Consider the following 23,406-nt stretch of genomic DNA (forward strand, 5'->3'; position numbering starts at 1 on the left):
GACTCGATGGAGTTAACAAAATGAGCTATTATTCAAACATCAAGACAAGAGTAGTATCAAGTACCTTTTGAATATGACTATGAGTTATATCCAAATAGAACTTTTTGGAATCATATATACGTATCTAGGCACGATAAAATATCCTTTGGAAAATTAAGAAGTTGGCCATCCTAACGGCTCTACGAATAAGAACTTCCTTGGAATCATATAAAAGTCATATACTTGTTTCATAAAAACCATGCCAAAAAGGAATATTAGCTTTATATACTTATGTCAAAACATGCCAGGAGAAAGAACGGTTAGCTTTACATACTTATGCCAAAGACATGCCAAAAGAAGGAACGGTTAGCTTTACATACCTCTTACGAATTACTCCTAATACGTTCGCCTCGTCGTCTCTTGAACCTATTTAACATGAAAGTAATACTATGGTTAATGATCTTTCACTTTCCAATTTCGACTCTACAACCAAGTCTCCATAGAGATCATTTCCTTATCCATTTCCCTCGACTAGTTCATTACTAGTTCCTAAGTTACTGAAAATCGGGCAGCATCTCCCAATAACTTCAACATCCCCGAGATTTTAACTCAGCCACCATGTCAACAACCATACCAACAACAACAAACAGCAGCATATATACAAGTAAATCACTTCAACATTACTCAATACAACTCCAAACCACTAGCTCAAAACTATGATATCAAATTAGAGTTTTTTTTAACCTTTATTTCGTAAAATCTTTTACCATACGAAATGGAGGGTCGTGTGGATGCAACCAGAAGAACCCACACCCTTTTTGAGTACTTTCTAGCCCTAAAACATGCAATTAAACCACCCCCAACCTGTAGCACCACAACAACAACACACTACTCGACTTCGATTTACCTACTACGACTTCAAATTAATTTGTTTCTAACGTCAAGCATCCTTATACACTTTTTACACTTCCAGACTCACTTAAGACATGTAATATACCCTATAACAACATCATAAACTTTAATTTAAAATAAAAATCCTTACCTTACCCGAAACTCGCCAAAACTCACCTCGGAAGCTCTTTTAGCGCGACTGAAACTTCGTGGTTATTTATTGTACGTTTGGGGCTTCTCCAAACCATAAATTTATATTATTAAAACCTTCATACCTTCGTGGTATACCCCATATAATTAATTCATAAAATGGAATCAAAGAACTTACTTTTTTTTCTCCCAAAACCGTAGCTCTTTCTTCTCTCTAGCTTAAGTTTCTTTTCTCTTCTTTTTGTCTAGAACTTTCTTGGAGATAAGATGACTTATAGGATAAAGATGAACATAAAGTCATAAATTATATATATATATATATATATATATATATATATATAGGCCACTTTAGGAGGGGACACATGTCATTCCCTAAGTGGTGACACATGTCAAGCCCTAAGTGGTGACACGTGTTTAGCCCTCATTGGGCCAACACATCCCTTCCTCCAATCACGGGCTGCCACATGGAATGTGGGAGTCCACCACACTTGCTCCAGCTGCTGCCACGTAGAACTCTCTCATGCTGCCACGTGGCACTCTCTTTTCTCCCTCGTGAGTTCGTAACCTCATCTTACTTTACGAACCTATGTAATTCTTGCTACGTAAGCTTGGTATGTAGTCAAGTAGCTTAAGTATGCAAGATTCCCAAGCTGGTAGCTTACGTAAATAAGTCGAGTCCTACGACTCATTATTCGATCTCCAACTTCTTCTGGATTCTTATAACTCTATTTCCAATCTTCTCTACTATAGAGTATCGCATTCTCCTTTCCTTAGAGTTGTTTGATAGCGTTATAGATTACCTGGATCATATGGTAACTCTTAAGAAGCCTAAGAGTTCTTAAGAAGTCTTAAGAAGCTTTTAGAAACTTTAAGAAACTTTAGGAAATCTTAAGAAGCTTAAGACTCTTTCAAGAAACTTAAGATCGCGTTCCAAGGTACAAAAGTACGGGGTGTAACACCTACGGACTGTCTGGTCTGTAGGACTTTCTATGATTTGTCAGAAGAAGTCGTAGAAGCCATGCCCAAAATCTGAGGCTACTGAAATTTGCACCTTGACCTTACAACCCTAGTCTATGGGTCAAAAAAAAACCTACGGGTCGTCAACCCTTTCGTCTGGTACAACTTCAGAATTCCCAAAAATCACCTTCTCTGATTCTCACTCTACGGGACATCTTACTATCCGTAGGACCTTTCGTGGAAACTAACCTGAGCTACTGAAATTTGTCATTTCTCAGAACCTTTCTACGATCCCCTTCTACGGACCGTAGGACCTTATACGATCCGTAGAAGCTATTCATAATTTGAACTCATACTTAGTCAATTTTTTCAACTCCAATACTCTACCTACGAGAACCTCCTACGGTCCGTAAGACTTCTTACAGCCCGTAGGTTGGCTCGTAGGACCTGCACCAGCAACATTTTTCTTTGTTTCGACTTTTCAACTTTTGAGTCTTACAAAAAATTTCTGATCCAAACTCCTTTTCCATTGGCTAACAACAGAAATGAATCATTACAATTAGCAGCTCTTTGTCTTAAGTATATACTTGGTGAATTCAATGTGAAGCTATACACCGGCAAATCCTAATCCATCATAAGAAAATGTAGTATCCAATCAAATTTTAAGTTATATTTTTCATAAATACTGTGATCATCTCGTCTAAAAATATAATCAGTTATAGTTGCAAGTATTTATTTAGGATTTAAGTTATATATATATATTATATATATATAATATATATATATATATATATATATAGAGAGAGAGAGAAGTACTCATCATTTTTATAAGCTTGCCAGCTATTTGGTTATCATAAAAACTTTAGTTGTAATATAATATATACTAAGAATATTTAATATTTAGCATTTTAAAATTGACTAGAATTTTATTTTTTTTTAAATCTTTTCTTAACATATAAGACTTTGAAAATCAATTACAATTTTTTTAACTTATAAAAATCCTTTCTTTATTAAATTAACTAATTATCCATCATAATTTTTCAACTAACGGTACAAGAAAATAAATGAAAAACTTCATTTTGCACTAATATGTTGAATTCCTTCTTCAGTTTCTTCTTATTAATTTTCAATTTCATAATAAAAAAATAATAATATAGAAATACAATTACATACATTAAGTTGTTTCAATTAATGTTCTCTTGTTATTCAGTCTATTTAGTTAAATCTATATTATTTCTTAAGTTTCAACTTATATGATGGTGTTTGACTAGACATGTAGATTAAGAGGAGAAAAAAATTGAGTTAAAATCATCTCATATAGGAAAAAATAAAAGGTATAAAATTAAGTTATTACTAAATTTTAAAGTACGAAGCCTCGTAAAAAAGGTCCTCGCCTTGTCATCCTTTTAAAATAGAGCTCAGACTTGACAAAATAGTCATTTAATTATTTTTTTAATATTTTTGATTTTAAAATTAACTAAATTTATGTATTAAATCTATCCTTATTTGAAATATAGAAAAAAATTGATATTAAGAAATTTAAAAGTGATTATGATTTTGCCTTTTATGAAATAATTACACATTGAACATAATTGTACTTATTATTCAAAGCAACCTTATATTTAGAACTTTCGAAATACAATTTAAAAAAGAGTAGCTCGGTGCACAAAGAATCTTGTGTTGATAGGATGGTCAAGGGAAGGGCCATACCCCAAGAAGTGTAATATATACAATCTATCTTAATACAAGTATTTGTTATTGTTTCCATTAATTTTGACGAGTCTTTCATAGTTTAGCGGTATAACAATTTTATAACAACCAATTACAAATAAATTATGTTTTTGTGATGTGATATCAATTTATTAAAGCCAAAACAAGCTAGTACAATATGATTTCGTGAGCGTCAATTGTTTAAACGAATAACTTATACTTTATATTTTTTTTATTTGGGGGTAGGGAAAGGGGAACAGGATAGAAATTACAAGGTGAGGAATAACTTATATTATATGTTTTAATTTACAATACAATTTTTTATTACAATGCGTTTCGTAATACTAATATTCATACTAACTTGTAATCCATCCATAGTATAGTAATATAAATTTTGTAATAATTAATATGAAATATATACGTAATGCATGCATTTAAGTGCTTATGCAAAAAGGAACGACTTTTTTACCGTTTAATCAAACGCTACTTCTACAACGCTTTTATTCAATGATGCAACTGTTAGAACAAATTGATCAAGGTAGAATAACTGGATTAGATCAAACTCTCAAGCATGATCATTTAATTTATCAACTTGAAATTTATAATTTTCTATCTAAATTACTTTATTATTATACAATCACATCTTTTAAATATTATTTATGTCGTTTTTAAAAATTAATTCTTATTAATATAAAAGATATGCCCAAAACGCTTACACTAAGACTAGTTACTTCTTAATTGTGTAAATATGTTTTACGGCAACCGTGCACAGAACTTAAAAGTGTTTATTTTAATGTATAGAAAGGAAATGGAAGAAATTAAAAAAAAAAAAAAGAAAGTTTAATAATGGTAGGGCAAATTAGTGAAGTTGAAAAAAAGAGGAAATTAAACCCTATGCTATTTTGGTGTAGAATTTGGTCTGCAAAGGTGGTAATAAAGAAGAGCACGTCTGGTTTATATGTGGAAAAATGTCATTTTCTTTGCCAGCTGCTCTCTGTTGGTCGCTTTCCTTTCACAGTCACATTTTGAACTCACACCTATAGCTATAAACTATAGTGTAATGTAATTGTGTCAATTATAAAAAGAGTAGCAAAGTCTTTTGGAATTTGTGTGAGCTTCCGGAAAGGCTCGCCGGAAAATAGCAAATATTATCCATTGAAGACACTCAGGTCTGTTTATGTTTTTCTTAGTATGCAGCTCATCTTAGCTTCCCAATGAATAAATTGTGAAAACTATATATACTTTCCCTTTAATTTCTTCCTTCCATTGAAACCTTTTTCTCTCTTTTCATGTAAATTAATCTTCAGATCTGCTCCTATATATTTTATTTTCAGAAGATGTTGGATTATTTTGTTTACATAAAATTATGCTTTGCCTTTTTTAATTAGCATAATAGCCAAATTGATCTCTTCCACTTATCATCAGGAGTTTTGCCTGAAGAAACCCTACTAAAATTATGGAATATATTTTATTCTTTCCGGTTTTTAACCTAAATCTTCTTATGTCTTATATATGTGTGCACTCACAAGAACGTAGTATTTTTTTTCTCCAAGCAATTTCCTCCTCATTTTTTTACAAGGTTTTTCTTGATTGAATATCTCTTGCTCAGTTTTCTAATCTGCAAATATACCAGAAAACGGTATGAACAAATATAATTCAATAATAAAAGTGTGCATTTAGATGAGATGGTGACGAGTACAGATCGATGAACACAAAATGTAATTTGCATATCTGAAAAATGAAAATGTATGTTTTGTTTTAATTAATAATTATGAAAGATGTGTAGATTAATGGGTCGAGGAAAGATAGAGATAAAGAGGATAGAGAACAACACAAACAGGCAGGTGACCTTCTGCAAGAGGAGAAATGGACTGCTGAAAAAGGCATATGAACTTTCTGTTCTTTGTGATGCTGAGATTGCTCTCATTGTTTTCTCTAACCGTGGTCGCCTCTATGAATACTCTAATAACAAGTAACTATATATCTCTTTTTGTTTCGTCCGCTATTCGTCTCATGCTTGTCATTTTCATTTTTTTCCTTCTCTACCTGGATCTTCTTCTTGATTTCTGGTTGAGGTAAATTAACAACACACGTTAAAAGGTAATTACCTGACAACAAAGGTTGGATATGACGGATACACTGAATCCAAAATTAATGGATAAATAATATTTTCATTGAAATTTCCAGATTCAAACTCTTACGGTAAATTCGGACATAGAAGTCTTATGGTTTTTTTTGAAAAAAATAAATCGTATGTCTATAACTACGTACCTAAATAGGACTATAAATTACAATAATTAACAATTTAAAATATTTAAAAATATTTCTGATAGAAAAAAAAGTTGGTTAACTCTTGAATTCCAAATCATGTAACATATAAATTGAGACGGGGTAATAAAAAAATTAAAATTACAACATGAAAACAAAATTATACTCGTGTAGCTTAATTAAGCAATTTGTTGTACAGTGAAATAGGTTTATGTTTTAATGAAGCTTGGTGGATGAATCATGGCTATTAGACTAGAGCTTTTGATCATGGAGTCGTAGAGGATCGTTCTCAGCTCCGATTATGATTGGTCTAATTAATGGAATCTGATAGATTCTCAAATTTTTATTCTAAAAAAGAAAGAGAAAAAAAGGATAGCTTAGGCATCTCCAACCCAAACACTAAATTTCAGCATTATTTTTAGTGTAAATTAGCTTCAATTCACCGCATCAAATTTTACACCAAAAATATATTTTTTTCTCTCTATTCATTATTATATTATTATTTCTTATTTTATTTATATTTTCTTACTTCATAAAACAAAATTCTTTCTAAAACATTCACTATATATAATTTTTATATTATTTTCTTTTATAGTCGTTTAATATAAAATTATTTTATATCATAATTTTTTAATAATATAAGTTGCTAGCAAATATTACATATTATACATAATAATGGATAACACAAATAAAAGTACAATCATTAACGAAGTATAATTAATTAAACTTTACACAATTAAAAATTTTATTTCAAATTCTACATGAATATTCAACTTTCAAAATTACTATGGTGCTCTCATAAATGCTCCATTAATTCATTACGTAGTTCAAAATAAGCTTCTTTGTCCTTAATCTTTTTTACGTAGTACATTGTATTATTTGTCCATCAATTTACATTTTTGCATATTTAATTTATTTGAAGGTTAATCTTAATTATATCCAATTAAAATTTATGGTAGAATTAACATAAATTTAATTTTAAAAAGTCATGTATAGAAAAATAATTTATCAAAAATTAACTTTTTAATCTAAAATTAATATTATAAAAATATTACATAAAAATAATGAAATGTTTAATTAAAACATACAATTTATATAATGTTTAATTAAAAGTATTGTATAATGAAACAATATTAAAATATTTAAAAAGTAAAATTGATGGGTGATGAATATTGTTATACCAAATTTAATGTAAATTTGGTATTGAATTGGAGATGGTCGCGATTAGGTTAAAAGATATAGTAGTACATTAAAACTTCACATCCTCATTATCGATACATTATTGCTTTCCATAAAAACTTTAAAATAAAAGAAAAAAATCCTAATAATTTTGTTTTAAGACAAGTCAACATAAAATGAAACGAAGGAATAGCTGTCGCTGCTGTTGCAGCAGCTCATTATGCGGGCAGAAGAAAAACCAGAAGAAAGTTATAGTCTCCAAAAGAGTTAGGTAACAAATTTTAGTGGATTCAAGTTGATCAGATGGGGTCTTAATGTCTTTAGAAACCACAGATAACATTAACAATTATAAGCTAAAAAGTACAACAAAATAGAAACAGGAAAATGGAAGTCAATCAGTAGAAAAACTGTGAGTACGGGTTGTTTGATTTCTACTTGTAGCTTATACACTGTAAAAGGCCCATTTAGCTTTGTTTTTCACTTTTTTGCTTTTAGTATGCAAGAAAAATATTTTCATAATTAGTTCAGGTTATGAATATATACATATTCTCTCGCATGCATGCATGCTACTTTTCCCTTGCATGCATACGGCAAGTTTCAGTACTTGGGACTGTCGTTTGTTTATATATATATATATATATATATATATATATATATATATATATATATATATATATATATATATATATAGCAATATATCAAATGATAAGTAATGCACCTTCTTGTTTAAGATTAATTGTCATCCATATATTATACATACTTGGTCAGAGATCTCATGTGGCATACATATGTATGAGTATATGACTGAAATTTATTTCCTTTTATTAATTGTAATTCATAAATCTGTAATTAGGGAAGTTTCAACGTCTGAAGCATTAGGGAAATTATATACAGAAGGCCAAATACATAGACAAACTCTGTAATTTGCCCACCTTTTTTTATTTTAGCACCCCATGGATCCCAACCTTTTATTCCATTTGAGTCCTTCCATTTTGTATGTGTCATTTAAACACAATATTAATCTTTATGCTTCCATTGTTTTATTTATACTATTCAACTACAGTTTTGCACTTTATCTCCTCTCTCGTCCATTGCTCCCCTTTCTCATCCCCTCCCTCTCTATCTCTCGCCTGATATGAAATGGGTATATTATTGATACAAATTTGGGTATATTACTGATACAAATGGGGTATATTACTGATAAAAATTAGGCAAGAGATGGTGGATACCTCTCTTCTTTCTTTTCTTCTCTTCGATTCATACTCGAACTCTCAATATGTCTGACAAAGGATAGATAAAATAGTGTATCAATCGTATTTTGAAAGAGTATATAACACATGATATAAATGTATACTCTTGAAAAGAAATTATATTCGTTGATATTAGTGGTGACAAAATCAAACTCAATCCGCTCAATCAATTCTAGTTGGCCCGCCCATTTATTAGCTCATCCCTTTTCAGCCTAATTCATTTTCGCTTATTGAAAATTGGGTTGATATGTAGCCCAGATTGACTCATAAGAAATCTTATCAAAATATTTTTATTTTTTTATATATGATATATTATATATAGCCAAAATAAGAGAGAGAAAAAATTATTTTATTAGGTAATAAATATTTATAAAAGAACAAATGAAGCAATTAAAACTTAGTAAAAGTTGGACAGATTGAGTTATGATCAATATTTTAGCCCATTATAACCCAACTTATTTCAGCCTAAGTAGCTTTTAGGCGGGTCAATGTTGAAGATAAGAGAAGCTGAAGATATATATGGAATATGTTATATAACCTGGTCCAATCAACATACAACTGGAGTTCGAGTCACACTAGAACTAGACTCCTATATCGACTAGGCTACTACTTCTTGTACTAGATGAAGTCGATTAGGATTATATTATTTATAATTTATTGTATTATCATAGTAGTAATAGTTATTGTAGTAGGACTCTAATTATACCTAGTTTAGGACTCTACAATTCACTCCTATATAATGAGCATGTACTCTATAAATTTAATTATCAATACAACCTTGATTTCTCTCATTCTTTTGTTGAGAATTCTACGTGGTATTAGAGCATTAATGCTCTTTCGCTATCTCCGAGTATTGATTAAAACAAAAAGGAACCACACGTTCAAACTCCAATGACCACCTCCACCAACACTCTGTCCATCTCTTCACTTCACCGCCTCATTGCCTTTTGCTCCATTAAACTTAAATCAACAAACTATCTCATACGGATGATGCAGTTGATTCAAGTGATGAGACTAACCTGTTTCATTACAGAGAATGAACCAACTAAAAGTAGTTGTTTTACCGGAAAATCTGTTGAGAAAGTTGTGTCTTGGAAGGAGAAAGATGTGTTGTTAAGGGGTAGGATCTCAGTCACCTTGACAGAAGGAAGAATGTACCTGATTGTGGGATGCTCAACTGCCAAGGAGATGTGGAAATTCTTGAAAGAAATTTATCTTCAAGCAACAAGAAATAAAAAGTTTCAGTTCAAACACCACCATCGAAGTGTTAGGTTAGGAACCAACAAGATTGATGAATATATTAAGAAATTCAAAGGCATATGTGATGGCCTTGCAGCCATATACAAACCATTGGATGAAGATAGCAAAGTAATCAATTTTGGTAGAGTTTTGGTCTCAAATACAAGACCTTTATGACTGTCATGCTGGTAAGATATCATATCCTAGTCTTAATCAATTTGTTAATACTCTCACGGGTTTTGATATAAGGAAAGAAGAAGAAAAGGTGTCACAACAGAATCCAAACATGGCATTCTCATCCCAAAGAGGTAGGGGAAGAAGAAACAACAATTTAACTCTGAAGGAAGAGATAATAGCACAAAGAAGAAACTACTAGAAAACTAGAGAGAAGCAAATTCAATGGCATTATTGAATGCCTCTGAAGATTATCTTCCTCAACAGGAAAAACTGCCACAAACGTATTACACGGGTGAAGGCAATAATAGTTGATATACAACTTCTAGAGTGAACGCTAAATTGGGTTGGTATGTGCTTGCACAAGATCAACAACAACTAGGCTGCTATTCATATTGAAGCATTGATAAAATAGGTCTTTGTTGGTTTTTTTGGTCCAAGGATCAACTACGCAGCTCCTCATACTGAATCATTGACAAAATAAGTCTTTGTTGGGTTTCAAGGCAAGCTAGGAGTAATCGTTCTTCCACTCTCTAGATTGAGGGGAAGTGTTGAAGATAAGGGAGGCTGAAGAAATATATAGAACATGAAGCTAAAGATATATATGGAACATATTATACAACCTAGTCCAATCAACGTACGACTGGAGTTCGAGTCACACTAGGACTAGACTCCTATATCGACTAGGCTACTATTTCTTGTACTAGCTGAAGTCGATTAGGATTAGATTATTTATAATTTGTGGCATTATCATAGTAGTAACGATTATTGTAGTAGAACTCTAATTATAGCTAGTTTAGGACTATACAATTATTCACTCATATATAAGCAACATGTACTCTATAGTTTTAATTATCAATATAACATTGATTTCTCTCATTCTTTTGTTGAGAATTCTACAGTCAATAACCCGTCCATTTATTAACTCAACTCAATTTGACCCATCCAAATTCAGCTCAACCCTCTCATTTTACACCTCTAGTTGATACGCTTCATATGTACAAAGTAAATAACAAGGAACGTATATACACTTGATACAATTGTATTTATTTATACAACTTGATACAATTGTATTTTATTGATAAAACTTGATACAATTATATTCATCGATACAAATCAATTTTATCTATTGTATATGTTGATACATCCTCTTTTCTCTCTCTCCCGAATCTCTCTTTTCTCCTCCCTCTCCCAATCTTACTTGCATCTCTCCTCCTTCTAAAAATATAGTTATGAATCATAAAAAGCAAACTATAATTTAGAAATCTCTAATTAAGTTCAAACTACAGTCATGTTTGATATATGTGCACAGTGTTAAGGCAACTATAGAACGATACAAGAAGGCAACAGCAGAAACCTCTAGTGCGTACACTACTCAAGAGCTCAATGCACAGGTACTTAATAATTATAAACAAACATGTCATAATTAATTAACACTATGCTTTTTATTTAATTCCAATAATCAAAAAGATTAAGATCAAACATATATATAGAAGTCGATCAACCATACAAGTTGTCGACTAACCCAATGGTTTTTGTATAATTTCCTTTTTGTTTTCCGTTTAATTTGTTTACAGTTTTACCAACAAGAATCAAAGAAGCTGCGGCAACAGATACAAATGATGCAGAACACAAATAGGTGATTTTATAACTATTTAATTTCTATGACTTCCAATATTATATTTCATCACAACAAGAAAATAAATACTAAGTATATATACTGTTAAAAAGGTTGCTAATAATTTGAATGTAACAAGTACAGGCATTTGGTGGGTGAAGGGTTGAGCTCCTTGAATGTGAGGGAGCTGAAGCAGTTGGAGAACAGACTTGAACGAGGCATTACAAGAATTAGGTCCAAAAAGGTATAATATTGATATCATATTTTGATCTGTATGTCTAATTCTTTTTCTTTTATTATTATATATCATATTTTCATTATATGATCAGCATCAAACTAATTAAGTTATTTGTTTGTGTTGGCATGCAGCATGAAGCAATACTAGCTGAGACTGAGAATTTGCAGAAGAGGGTACACTATTTTCTACTGGACTCTGATTATAGAGAAGAGGGTTTAATTTCTTTAAATTTCTACTCATTTGAATTCTTTAACTTGATATAGGAAATTCAACTGGAACAAGAAAATGCATTCCTTAGATCAAAGGTATTATATTTATATCCATCACTTAAAGTTGTTTTTTTCTTTGTCTAAACCAGTGTTTTAAAAGGTGTAGCGTGAGAAAGGGTGTTTTACTTAGGACTGAGTGAGGCGTAAGTCTTGAGGTATGGAGCGTAAGCTCCATATTTTAATTTATGATATATTAAAATAATATAATAAAATAAAATTATAAAAATACATTAATAATTTAAAATAATTAAACATGATTAAGGAAACTTATAAAAAATAAAATTTCCTACATGATTTTACAACTATAAAATGTAACTAATGATATAAAAATTATTATGAGACGTAAATCAATTCTAATATCTTAACTTTTAAATAATAAAAGAATCATTATTTTTAAAAATATATTACTACCATACTATGCAATTTACCTCCATAAAAGAAAATAATAAAAAAAAACATCACTCTATCATAAATAAAAATAAAATTACTTTCAAATAGAGAAATAATAAAATATGATAATTTTGAGACATATGACAGAAACATGAAGACCAATGATAAGTAAATATATAAAATTTTGGCTATGCATATTTTTAAAAGAAAATGTTAAGTAATAATCAACCTCACGGTGTTATCAAATAGTACATATGTGATACTTGTTATTTGAGCTATTCTCAATCTTCTTATTTCTATAGATGAAAAAATTATTAAGTATCATTTATTTATTAAAGAATTATGGGGGTCAACAATATTAACAAAAGAATTTAACAAATAATTTGTGTAATATCTATTATTAGGTAAGCCCCAAGTGTTGAACCTTAAGCATGTTTAGAACAATCAATCGTGCGCGTAGAATGTAAATTTCACAAAACTAAGCCACACTCATAAGTCTAGGAGTGTTGTTTTGCCAGAACCCCGTCTTGGGGTGAGCCTCGAGGCGAGTGTCAACACTACATTATAAAACATTGGTTTAAACATACTCAAACATATATCGTACACATATTATTTTATTAGCCATCCATTTCAAAGTTTTCATGTTCAAATCTTTTCATTATTAGAACTATAAAAATTCAATGAACTATTATTTTATTTCCTAGTTTAATAGTGTTGTTGTGACTTATTTAGCATTAGATCCCCGTCTTTCGAGTTTCAATTTAAGGTATTAACGATCCAACTAAAAATTGTGAAATTTTATTAGATTTTTCATTTTCACATGTTTGCCAAAATCAGGGGTCAATTGAACTATTGATCAGTTCTTCCTAATAAAAATTTACTACTTCTAGTATCTAGATTTAAAGCTGTGCGGACTCTTCATTATTGCTACCGCACTCGTATGGACACAACATGAGTGCCGGGATTCGTAGTGTGTTATTTAGCCTTTCACACTTGGAATGAAAATTAAAATGCAAATCCTTCTTCCAGATTTGAAGTACTGTGTTAAAATATTCCATGACAATCACAAATTAAATAAGAAAGGAGATAAAGTTTAGACTGGTTAACAGTTTATCCTAGAACATTTATTCTACCCAATCATATGTTTTTTTTTTATGTTGTTGAAATTTATTTTTAGTTACGGCAGTAGTTATTAGCATAATAAATTGGTCAGACTTAAACAGAAATTAAATGGCTTTCTTTCCCTAACCTTCACGAGTTCATGACTCACGATAATTAATGTTATCATTGATTACTCTGCCTGGAACAATTGTTAATTGAATGTTGTATAGTCTTTTCGTAAGAACTTTTTATATAATGTTGTATAGGAGAGTATAACAAGATATGAGTCTATACTCTCGGATTGATGTACAATTCTTGAGTTTTGGGATCAAAGTCAAGTCAGATTTGGTACTTTTTCAGATAGCAGAAAATGAGAGGCTGCAGGAACTAAGCATGATGCCATCTGGTGAGCAAGGTGGACAAGAGTATAATGCATTTCAACAATATTTAGCAAGAAATATGCTCCAACTCAACATGATGGAAACTGCAGTACCATCTTATGATCCCTTGTCTCCTGACAAAAAGTCTCATCTCCAACTTCACTGAAACCTTCCTAGTATGTCTTCCTATCAAACACACAATCACATCTTTATTCGATACATAAACACCTCTCACTATAATCATTCATGCAGGTAAAATCCATCTCTGCTATGGAGGAAGGAATGTGCTCTGCTCTTTTGGAACATATAAATAATCTCTCTGCTTTTGCTTTACCACCTTATTTTGATGTTTTTGAATTGTTTGCTACTCCCTATTACTTATAAACTCTGGACGTATCAGCTTTCTTCCAATAGACTCGCCATCTTTTTATAAAATTTGGGGCTTACTTTTGCAGTCAGATGGAAATAGGGGTGCCAAATAAAACGGTTGAGTTGAATTTGGATTGGTTTAAAACGGATTACAACTCAACCCAGCCATATTTTTTTGCGGGTAAGAAACAGATTGGGTAATTAATGAGCGAATTGAATATGGATTGACCCATACCACTTAAAAAATGATTTTTACTAGTTTCAATTTAGTTTGCGTTACTTGTTGATCTCAAGGACTAGAATTTTTGGTTCCTGACGCTGCCTGCTTTTATGCACTTCAAATCTTATTTGGCTCTTACCAGTACACACTTTTCAGTGTGAGAAATCACCTGTCACCGTAATTTCAAAGGCAACTCTAAATCATATCGAAAGCAAAAACATGTCCCGTAAACTAAAGTTTTAGGGCTTGATCAAAGATCTTGCAACTCCGCGACATAAAGTTGTAAATTCATGACCTTAAAGGATCCAACTCATCAAATTTGTTTACAATTTTAAGGAGGCTTTTGACCATTACTGTGAAACCAGACTTACAAAATAGCACATAAATAAGGACATCTGTTTGGCATTAGAAGCCTCCTACAAAATCCTTTTCTTTTGGGAAAATAACACTAATTTATCATCCAGACACACCGAGTTCAGTTCAACAGATATGCATGCAATAAGAGAAGGAACAAATACCTCTCGTAACCACCAAGTCAATCCGAACGAAAAAAAATGGAATAAAATAAAAGCCTATATCAAGATGTTTTATCGAATATATTATCGACATATCACTATTCTCTTCTACACGATAGAAGAGGGTGCAAAAGAGTTGAAGCAAATAGTAAATTCACTTTAGTGGCAGATTCTTCCCAAAAGTATTACATATAACTGTCACAGAATATTACACATGCCACGATCTGAACGACCTCGGAGCTCCTCAGTCTCCCTTTGAGCTCTCTCCAAATATTCTCTCAACTTGCGAATCTCGTCATCTGATTTCTTCTGTGCTTCTTTTGCACTTAGTTCCGCCTTCAACCTAGCTGCCTGCTCTTTGGCCAATTGCTCTTCAAGCCTATGGGTGGTTTCCTTCAGCTTTGACTCAACCTGTCAAAAAGATGTAACAATAGGTAAATAGAAAGCCCAAAGGCACTGTCTAGCTATAACATCGCCAGACCTAATTCATAGACTACACCTTACTTTCCTGGCACCAGAATACTGCATAAAATTCAACAGAGGGGTCTTGGTATTTGATTTTTCAAAAAACACTTTACCATCATTATCATTCCATATCTATGTTTATTAGTATAAAATTGGAAAAGCTGTTTCTACATGTACATTATTTTTCCTGAAATTAAATTAATTCATTTACGAAATTAAAATAAAATTTGCAATCTAACCCTTGTTGAGTGAAACAAGTTATCTACAGTGGGGGATAGTATATGATGTTCCAAATTAACATGCCAAGGGAAGTCCAGAAACATGAAATTTACCATGATTTCCAGAAAGCTAAGGAAGATCGGTCAATCTTGTTCTATGGCCCCTTTGGCCAAATCTAATATCTCACCATGATTTCCCAGCAGAAAAGCAGTACCAATCAAGAACTTCCTTGACGAAACTTAGTATAACTAAAGAATCTTATTATTCTTAACAAATTAGTGGAAGATAACAAATAGGTCATTCCCGGCATCAGCATTTGGCAATATGATATACAAAAGCAGATAAATGATTGATGAATTCATAACTAAAAGTAGCGAAAGAGTTCAATAAAGATCAAACATACCACTTCAGTTATTCGTTTCAGTTGCTCTTCATACGACTTTTGCATCTGTTCCTTCAACTCTAGTATCTCTTGCTTAGAATATCCCACCAAGGAATTAACCTCGTTTGCCTGGTTATGAAGTTTGATAGCTCCTTTCTATAAATGAAAACATTACAATTAACAAGTAAGCCCAATTACTGGATAACTACAGAAGACAATTAAATTGTTGAAAGTACATACCTTTAATTCCTTGAACAAGTCATCTGTATATGGTTTTCCACCATTATTCTCTACCACCACATTTACCAGGAAAAGTAGTTGTTTCAATTGGTCGGCTTTTTTCAAAGGATCTTTAGTCTTGTTATCAAAAAGCACTTTCCTATTTCCGCACATCGTGAGGGTATTCTAGATCATCAGAGAAAATACTTTAAGTTGAAAATATCTCATACTTGCACAAGTTTGAAGAGAGAAAACAATAACCTATAAAGCCAACTGAAGTTTGATGATTGATTTTTAAGTATAAATCTTGCTCTATTAGTAGAAAATTCTTTTTCCTGATTTTTATTAAATACAAAAAGAAAATTTTGTGTCGATCTCAAAATTTCAAGATCCATTGTATTTTTTCTCCCCATTTTCTTGTCCTTTCACTTCAACCCCTGCTTACAACATAAAACTGTTAACTTGTGCTGATTTTGCTAGATTTAAAACTATCTTCTTTAATTTCAAAACTTTGAAAAGAAAAAGAATAACCTGATGAAGGCAATCAAAGTACCTAGCTCTATTTGGTAGAACTTCTTTCCTCTCTCTTTTCCCTTTTGTTTTTCCTTTTTTCATTATGTCATAAATCTAGCGAGATGGATCTTAATCTTTATCCTTTTACCATACAACCCCAGTGAGCAATGTTACTATCAATTCTCACTTCTCCCCATCCCCACCCCCAAAGGAAAACACTTTTTAGCATTTTTTCCCTCACATGTACTAGATTAATCTCACAGGCTAATGTTTTTACGCATTATATGTGACTAGGTTTTGTAAGTTATTATCTAACAAGCCAAAGCACATTCTTCCCCACCAGAGTTTTATCTATCAAGGTGTAGAAATCTCCAAAAATTTTAAAGAAAAAAAAGAAAAAGATTAGACCTTTTAACAGATTTTCTAATTACAAATACATTAACAACTAAAATCACGTAGATTACAAGAAGTTAGGGTGCAATAGCCTGTTGGCCAAGCTTCTAAAATCAACTTGTTTTGAAAAGTGCTTTTCAAAAAGTACTCTTAGTAAGAAACAGATCATGTTTGGCCAATAAATTTAAAAGTATTTTAAGCAACAATTAGTCAAAAAGGCACTTTCCCAAAAAAGTACCTTTGGTGAGAAAAGGTTTGTGTTTGTCCAATAAACTTAAGTAGTTTTAAGCAACAATTGGTGTTTGACTAAGATTTTAAAAAGTGCTTTTAAGTGTATTTTTCTCAAAAATGATTTCGAAAAAAGTGTTTTTAGAAAAAGCTACATTTTTTAGCTTTTGAAAAACAGCTTCTCTTACTCCTTACAAACACTTTTTTTTCTCTCAAAAAGCTTGGTCAAATACCAAATTTTTTAAAATTAAGCACTGTTGGTCTCCCAAAAGCTTGGTCAAACAAGCTATAAGTATGAGATTATCTTTAAGCACATTATACCTTTAAAGGGTCGGGGCAGTCACGACCTAAGTAATCATCCAGGGTTTCATCATTGTCTTCAAGATCATCCCCACCAGTGAAAACCAAAATCATATAATCACTGATTTTGCTCCCAAAGAACTCCCTCAGACTCTGGACTGCTGCTTGTTCCTCTCTTGAAAAACGAGTTCGCACAGATAAAACTACAAGAACAGCATGAATACCATCCTTGGCCATATTGATGCATTTAACAATTTCGTTTCCGACAAATTCAGGTTCAGCAGAAAAATCAAACAATCCTGCAATTCTGATGAAGTCAGCTATTTTCAACTTTATGTAGTCAAAAAAACAGAAAGATCCAATAAAGAGCAAATTCATGATTTTTACATATGGTGAAATTTTAGTGTTGAGGCAACATTGTTCCATATGTTAACACATTTTGCAACTTTGATGCAGCATGCTTTATCAGTTTCTTTAGTTAACTCAGGAACAATTAATAGTATATGAGGAATGAAGGAAAACACAGTAAAAGTGTCCTAGTAATTTATGAAGAACAATCCTATGAATTACTTTACATACTCTAACAAAACAAGATACTTTAACATCACCCTATCAATTAGTTTACATACTTCAACACCACCCTCCCCAAATCCCACTTATGAGATTACACTGGGTATTTGTTGTATTTTGAAAGAACAAGATATATACTCACAGTTCCGAGATTACATAAAAGACAAATTTTAAATGCTTAGAAAGCTCTTTCACGTTGCCTTTGAATGTGTGCTACGAATTGTATTATCTTGTTTCAGAATTATAATTCTTAAGAACACGCTAAAGCATATCACCGAATATAAAAAGTAATCTACATGTCAGTCAAACACAATACAATAGGTACATTTTGTAAATAAATCTGCATTAAAATCCACATAATTGAAGACAAAATAATTCTTCAAAAAATCACTTATAAGCATCAGACAGAGTAGTGTGTGACTTATTTAAATATTTATTTGACTAATATAGCTTACTGCAGTAAAGAAGGAAAAGAAAGTCCATGCATAATACCTGGCGTATCAATCACATCAAGCATTTGGTCATCTTCTAGTACAGTCCTCTGTAGTTCACAAGTACTTGTAACACCAGCCGAGCTAGACATTGACTTGAATGCCTTTCTTCCAAGAATGCTATTCCCTGTGGCACTTTTACCATTACCTGTACGCCCAACCAGAACCAGTGTCCGAGCTCCATTTGTAGTGAATTCCCAATCATCACTTATCGCACTTCCACCCATCTATTCTTATTGAATCAAAAGAAACATTATATGAAGGAGCAGTTGGGGTAATGGTGAAACAGTAGGGTCAAAAGATAATGTTGTTCGGCTATATGATATAAGCACTATCAACAAAACAAACTTTCTCAAAGGCAAATCTAAAACTTGGATAACGAGGTTATATAATGGATGCAAAAGTAAGTAAACTGTTAAATAGTAGGCTGCAGTCAGAAGCTAGCCTATTTTTCCTATGGAGGTGAAACAAATTATGTTTAACTATAATAGTTTCAAATTGGTTAATGGAGAAAGAGATGAGGAAATAGATAAAAAATGAAACCAAACAATTTAAGGGACTATTCAAGGTTTTCAAGCAATAGTATAAGATCCCTAAAAAAAGATCTAGGTCTCTTAGGTGTCTGTATAAGCTCGAGACTATCAGTTCTAGAAAGTGTTTGAGGCATGTTCCGCCAATGCAACAAACCAACTAACGGCATAAAATTGAAGTCTAAAACAGAGTAAAAGAAGAAAGTTTTAAGAAATCCACCTGACAATCCTACAATTAAGCTCGATCAATCTACTAGTGACCACAAAAATATAACCCACTTCTTTGGAGACCTTTTGACTATTAATACGTGCATCAGATATCTTACAATGCAGATGGAATCTGTAAAGAGCCACAAAAATCTTCAATGAAAGCTTCTCCTTTATGAAAAAGACAAAAACTTCATTTTGAAAAATAAATAAATAACAAGAGTACAACATATGACTAAGAATGGTCAAATAATCCTTACAGGTGAGACACAAATTTCAGAATAGCTTGATTAATAATTGAGAGAGGGTAAGGCTTGAATGCAAATCTTCCAAAGTCCCAAGACCTCAGCATCAACACTAAAAAATTAGACAAGACTAGCACCCAACAGTGTGACATAATGGTCAATGAAATGGGTGAAAACCTTGGAGACGACACTTCAAATCCCAACCGACAGAAAAAAAGCTAGGTGATCTCTTTCTTCCAGTTATAAAATACTTGTTTTGGTGGGAGGTAGTGCAAATAAGTTGGCCCAAACACCACTATTATTAAAAAATAAAAAATAAATAAAATAAGTAAAAATGGCATCAATTACTGGAATCCAACTCAAACATCCTAGACTAAGCAACCAGTCAGCAATATCCAACTACTGCCACATGACCAATTTCCATGCCCTCCGCCCCCCACAAAAAGTAATAACTACAAATTCAGCTGTGTGTAAAACAGAAGAGAAAGGGACTGATCTATAGCAATTCCAACTGGATCATGCTCATTCCATGTACTGATGGTTTTACAGTAAATACAACCCGAATCAGTTAGTATCTATCCACACACCATACCTACGATCAACCTTTGCATACATCAAAAAACGAAACAAGTTTTAATTAAAATAAACATTTTTATTCAATCTAAATAGAGTTAAGAACGAACCCTATATTACAGTTGAATACACCCAATTCTAACCATTATCAATCACCACATCTCTAAACCTTACAGCAAAATCTTTTTTCCCTTTTCCATTTAACAATTTTAAACACAACATCATCCCAGTGAAAAAAAGAAAATCTTTCTCACGGATTTGAAACAAAAACAAAATGATTATATTTGCTTACCTTGAGAGTTGCTCAACCGATCGCGGGAGAGAGAAAAAACCAAGAAGCTGATGTCCGGTATACAAAGAGAATACCTAATTATATTATAGTGTTAAGAGCAAAGAGACAAAGTCCTAGCATAACTCTATGCTTTATCCACAAGTAATTTCCAACAAGTGAAGGAATACTTGTCAATAGAAAATAATATATATATATTAACACTAGGGAAAAGCCATAAATTTCTTTATCGAAAAATCAGTTACACATTTAATTTATTACACACATAATTATCTAAAAATGAAATTATTACACACCTGAATGCATAACACCACTCTAATAGTATATGGTGTATTACACTCGCTGCCACATGAAACACGTAATCGCCATGTAAGAAATTATAATTTTTTATATTTTTGTTTCTTTTCTTTTCTTTATTAATTAACTTTTCTTTTATTAACTATATTTTATACTAATTAACTCCTAATTAATTATTAACTATCCATCCGATTTTTTATATTTTTTTCTTTTTATTTCTTTATTAATTAACTTTTCTTTTATTAACTATATTTTATACTAATTAGCTCCTAATTAATTATTAACCACACATCCGATTTTTATATTTCTTTTCTTTAGTATTTAAGTTTTCTTTTATTAATAATATTTTATACTAATTAAATCTTAATTAATTATTAACTACCCATTCGATTTTTAATATTTTTTTCTTTTCTTTTCTTTTCTTTATTAATTAACTTTTCTTTTATTAATTATATTTTATACTAATTAAATTCTAATTAATTATTAACCACCCATCCGAGCCCCTGAGCCCCCAAACCCTAATCGTCTTCTCCACCAAAATGAGAAGAAGAATTCTTCTTCTTCTTAATGGGTTTTAAAAGAAAAAAATAATCAAGATTCAAAATGAAAAGTAAATAGAGGTGGTTGTAAAGAAGAAGAGGGTAGGTGGGTGTGAAGAAGAAAGGAAGTAGGGGTAGGTGATTTTGTCTTTTTTTAATTTTTTTACTTTAATATAGCATTTGAGACATCCATTTTGTGGGAAGATGACCGTAACCGACATTTACGATCATGTGAGTTATTACATGAAATCCAACATAATCTCCTACGTTGGCACGGGGAGACTACTTGCCGAGTAGAACCCCGTCAACTTTAATCATTTCTTTAACCTTAACTTTAAGGGCTATTTGTGGATCCACTAGCCTAAATGGTCTACAAGGGCTCCTATGTTGACGCATAGTTAATGTAACATAAGACTTTACTTAAGGACCCTTTAGGTCGAGTCTCCATCTACATGCTACATTTGGTGCTAGGTCAAATCCCACGAAATAACATTTAAATATCATAATTACATAATCATTCATATAGCTTTAGACATCAAATCATCATTCGATAGAATAGCTCATTAAAATTTTTCATTTGATTCAAATATGTGAGAATTGTCCTTATAACATAGAATCCATTCTTTGGCTATGAAAGCCCTTTCATCATCACTCAATCATTCTTTCATTTCATAAGACTACATTGAATCATAGACGTTCACTTTCATAAACATTCATTTTAGAGTCAAAGCTTCTCAATTCAAGCTTCATCGAAACATAGTGAAATTAGGTGGGTTCTATGCAATTCAAACTTCAAATCTTTAACATCAACCAACATGCATGACAATAATAAAATGCACCAATTAAAACATCTTTAAAACAACCCAACAACATACTTTAAAACTTCTTTCATGCTTTCATATAATAACCTTTGATAATCAACCACTTCATGAAATTTAGAGTCATTATAAACTTAAAATAGATAAAGAAACTTTAAGAATTAAATAATCCTTGCATTTGAGTCATAATATGAAAAACCATAGAAATTTATCATTTGAAATTGAGCAATTTATTTTAGAAAATATTTAGGTTCCATGGGTGGAAGAACCCATGAATGAGACCCATATACCTAGAATAACAAGGCCCTAATGCAGTTGTGAGGTTGGAGACTTGAAGAACCTTGAAGGAGAACCCTAGACTTTGGCTTGAAACCTTGGGAGAACCTGAAAGGGGGGAGCTATTGTGTTTTTGAGTCTAAGTGTTTGAATGAGGGATTAGAATGGCTTAGGGTCCTTAGATATGGTTTATTTAGTCCCTAAAATGACCACACTTTGATGTACTAATGCGGGAAAAGACTAAAATGCCCTCATTAAAACTGGTCGGAATTCGACCCTAAGAGTCAACCATACGGGTTGTAGAAATGACTCATCGTGCAGGCTCTGAGAAACCAAGCCTCTGAAGTTTTCTTAGAAGTCATTCTTATGAGTCATAATTACTTCTACAAGTTGTCAAATGGACTCGTCCTACAGGTTGGAGGGGCCTTGAGGACTGAGTCTCTGAAATCCCTCTACGACTCATTTTTATGACTCACAGAGTTGACGATAATTCATAGAGTCAAGTCATCTTATAGGGTTTAGAAAACCTGCAAATTCAAGGTCTCTGAAGTTTCTTGATGAGTCGTTTCTATGAATCATCTAAGCTTCTACGAATGGTAACTTGACTCATAGACCCATTTTTTCCCTTATCCAAAATATACCCTCAACCTCAGTCCTAAGAGTCACTCCTACGAGTCATAGCAATTTCTACGACTCGTAGACTGAGTCACGGAACCTACTTACAGTCCCTTTTCCAAAATTCTCCCTCATTTTGACTTTTTGACTTACGGAGTTATCACGACCCAACCCCGTAGGCCGCGATTGGGGTTCGATCTAAACTCCCATATACATGTCTATCAGCTGTGGTCAAGTCAAACTATAAATAATATAATACCATGCAACAGAACCCTATTGGGTGATAATATTTTCATAAACCAGTAGTCTCTTTTATTTGTGTCACATCATGAAAGGGCAC

The 23,406-nt window shown here is 31.9% G+C and overlaps 2 protein-coding genes across 5 annotated transcripts; one reads left to right on the plus strand and one right to left on the minus strand.

The window, feature by feature from the left end:
- Window positions 1-4,781: 4,781 nt before the first annotated feature.
- Window positions 4,782-14,241, plus strand: LOC129903213 (agamous-like MADS-box protein AGL11). 2 transcript variants are annotated; one of them, XM_055978721.1, is made up of 9 exons: window positions 4,782-4,856; window positions 5,474-5,659; window positions 11,110-11,191; window positions 11,375-11,436; window positions 11,560-11,659; window positions 11,785-11,826; window positions 11,917-11,958; window positions 13,774-13,969; window positions 14,046-14,241. In XM_055978721.1, the coding sequence occupies exons 2-8, from the start codon at window positions 5,478-5,480 to the stop codon at window positions 13,957-13,959; spliced, it is 696 nt and encodes a 231-aa protein (XP_055834696.1). In that variant the 5' UTR covers window positions 4,782-4,856; window positions 5,474-5,477; the 3' UTR covers window positions 13,960-13,969; window positions 14,046-14,241. The 2 variants fall into 2 exon arrangements, with proteins under 2 accessions (XP_055834696.1, XP_055834695.1); XM_055978720.1 differs by lacking the exon at window positions 4,782-4,856 and having other exon boundaries at window positions 5,405-5,659.
- Window positions 14,242-14,917: 676 nt separating this feature from the next.
- On the minus strand, window positions 14,918-20,671 carry LOC129902479 (immune-associated nucleotide-binding protein 9-like). 3 transcript variants are annotated; one of them, XM_055977734.1, is made up of 7 exons: window positions 20,525-20,668; window positions 19,428-19,547; window positions 18,679-18,904; window positions 17,638-17,915; window positions 16,204-16,368; window positions 15,985-16,119; window positions 14,918-15,308 (listed from the first exon to the last, which is right to left on the minus strand). In XM_055977734.1, exons 3-7 carry the CDS (start codon window positions 18,902-18,904, stop codon window positions 15,096-15,098), a joined length of 1,017 nt encoding a protein of 338 aa, XP_055833709.1. In that variant the 5' UTR covers window positions 19,428-19,547; window positions 20,525-20,668; the 3' UTR covers window positions 14,918-15,095. The 3 variants fall into 3 exon arrangements, with proteins under 3 accessions (XP_055833709.1, XP_055833708.1, XP_055833710.1); XM_055977733.1 differs by lacking the exon at window positions 19,428-19,547 and having other exon boundaries at window positions 20,525-20,671; XM_055977735.1 differs by lacking the exon at window positions 19,428-19,547 and having other exon boundaries at window positions 18,679-18,909; window positions 20,525-20,661.
- Between the last annotated feature and the right edge of the window lie 2,735 nt (window positions 20,672-23,406).

This window comes from Solanum dulcamara, chromosome 9 (genome assembly GCF_947179165.1).
Source record: "Solanum dulcamara chromosome 9, daSolDulc1.2, whole genome shotgun sequence".
NCBI classification, from domain to species: Eukaryota; Viridiplantae; Streptophyta; class Magnoliopsida; order Solanales; family Solanaceae; genus Solanum; species Solanum dulcamara.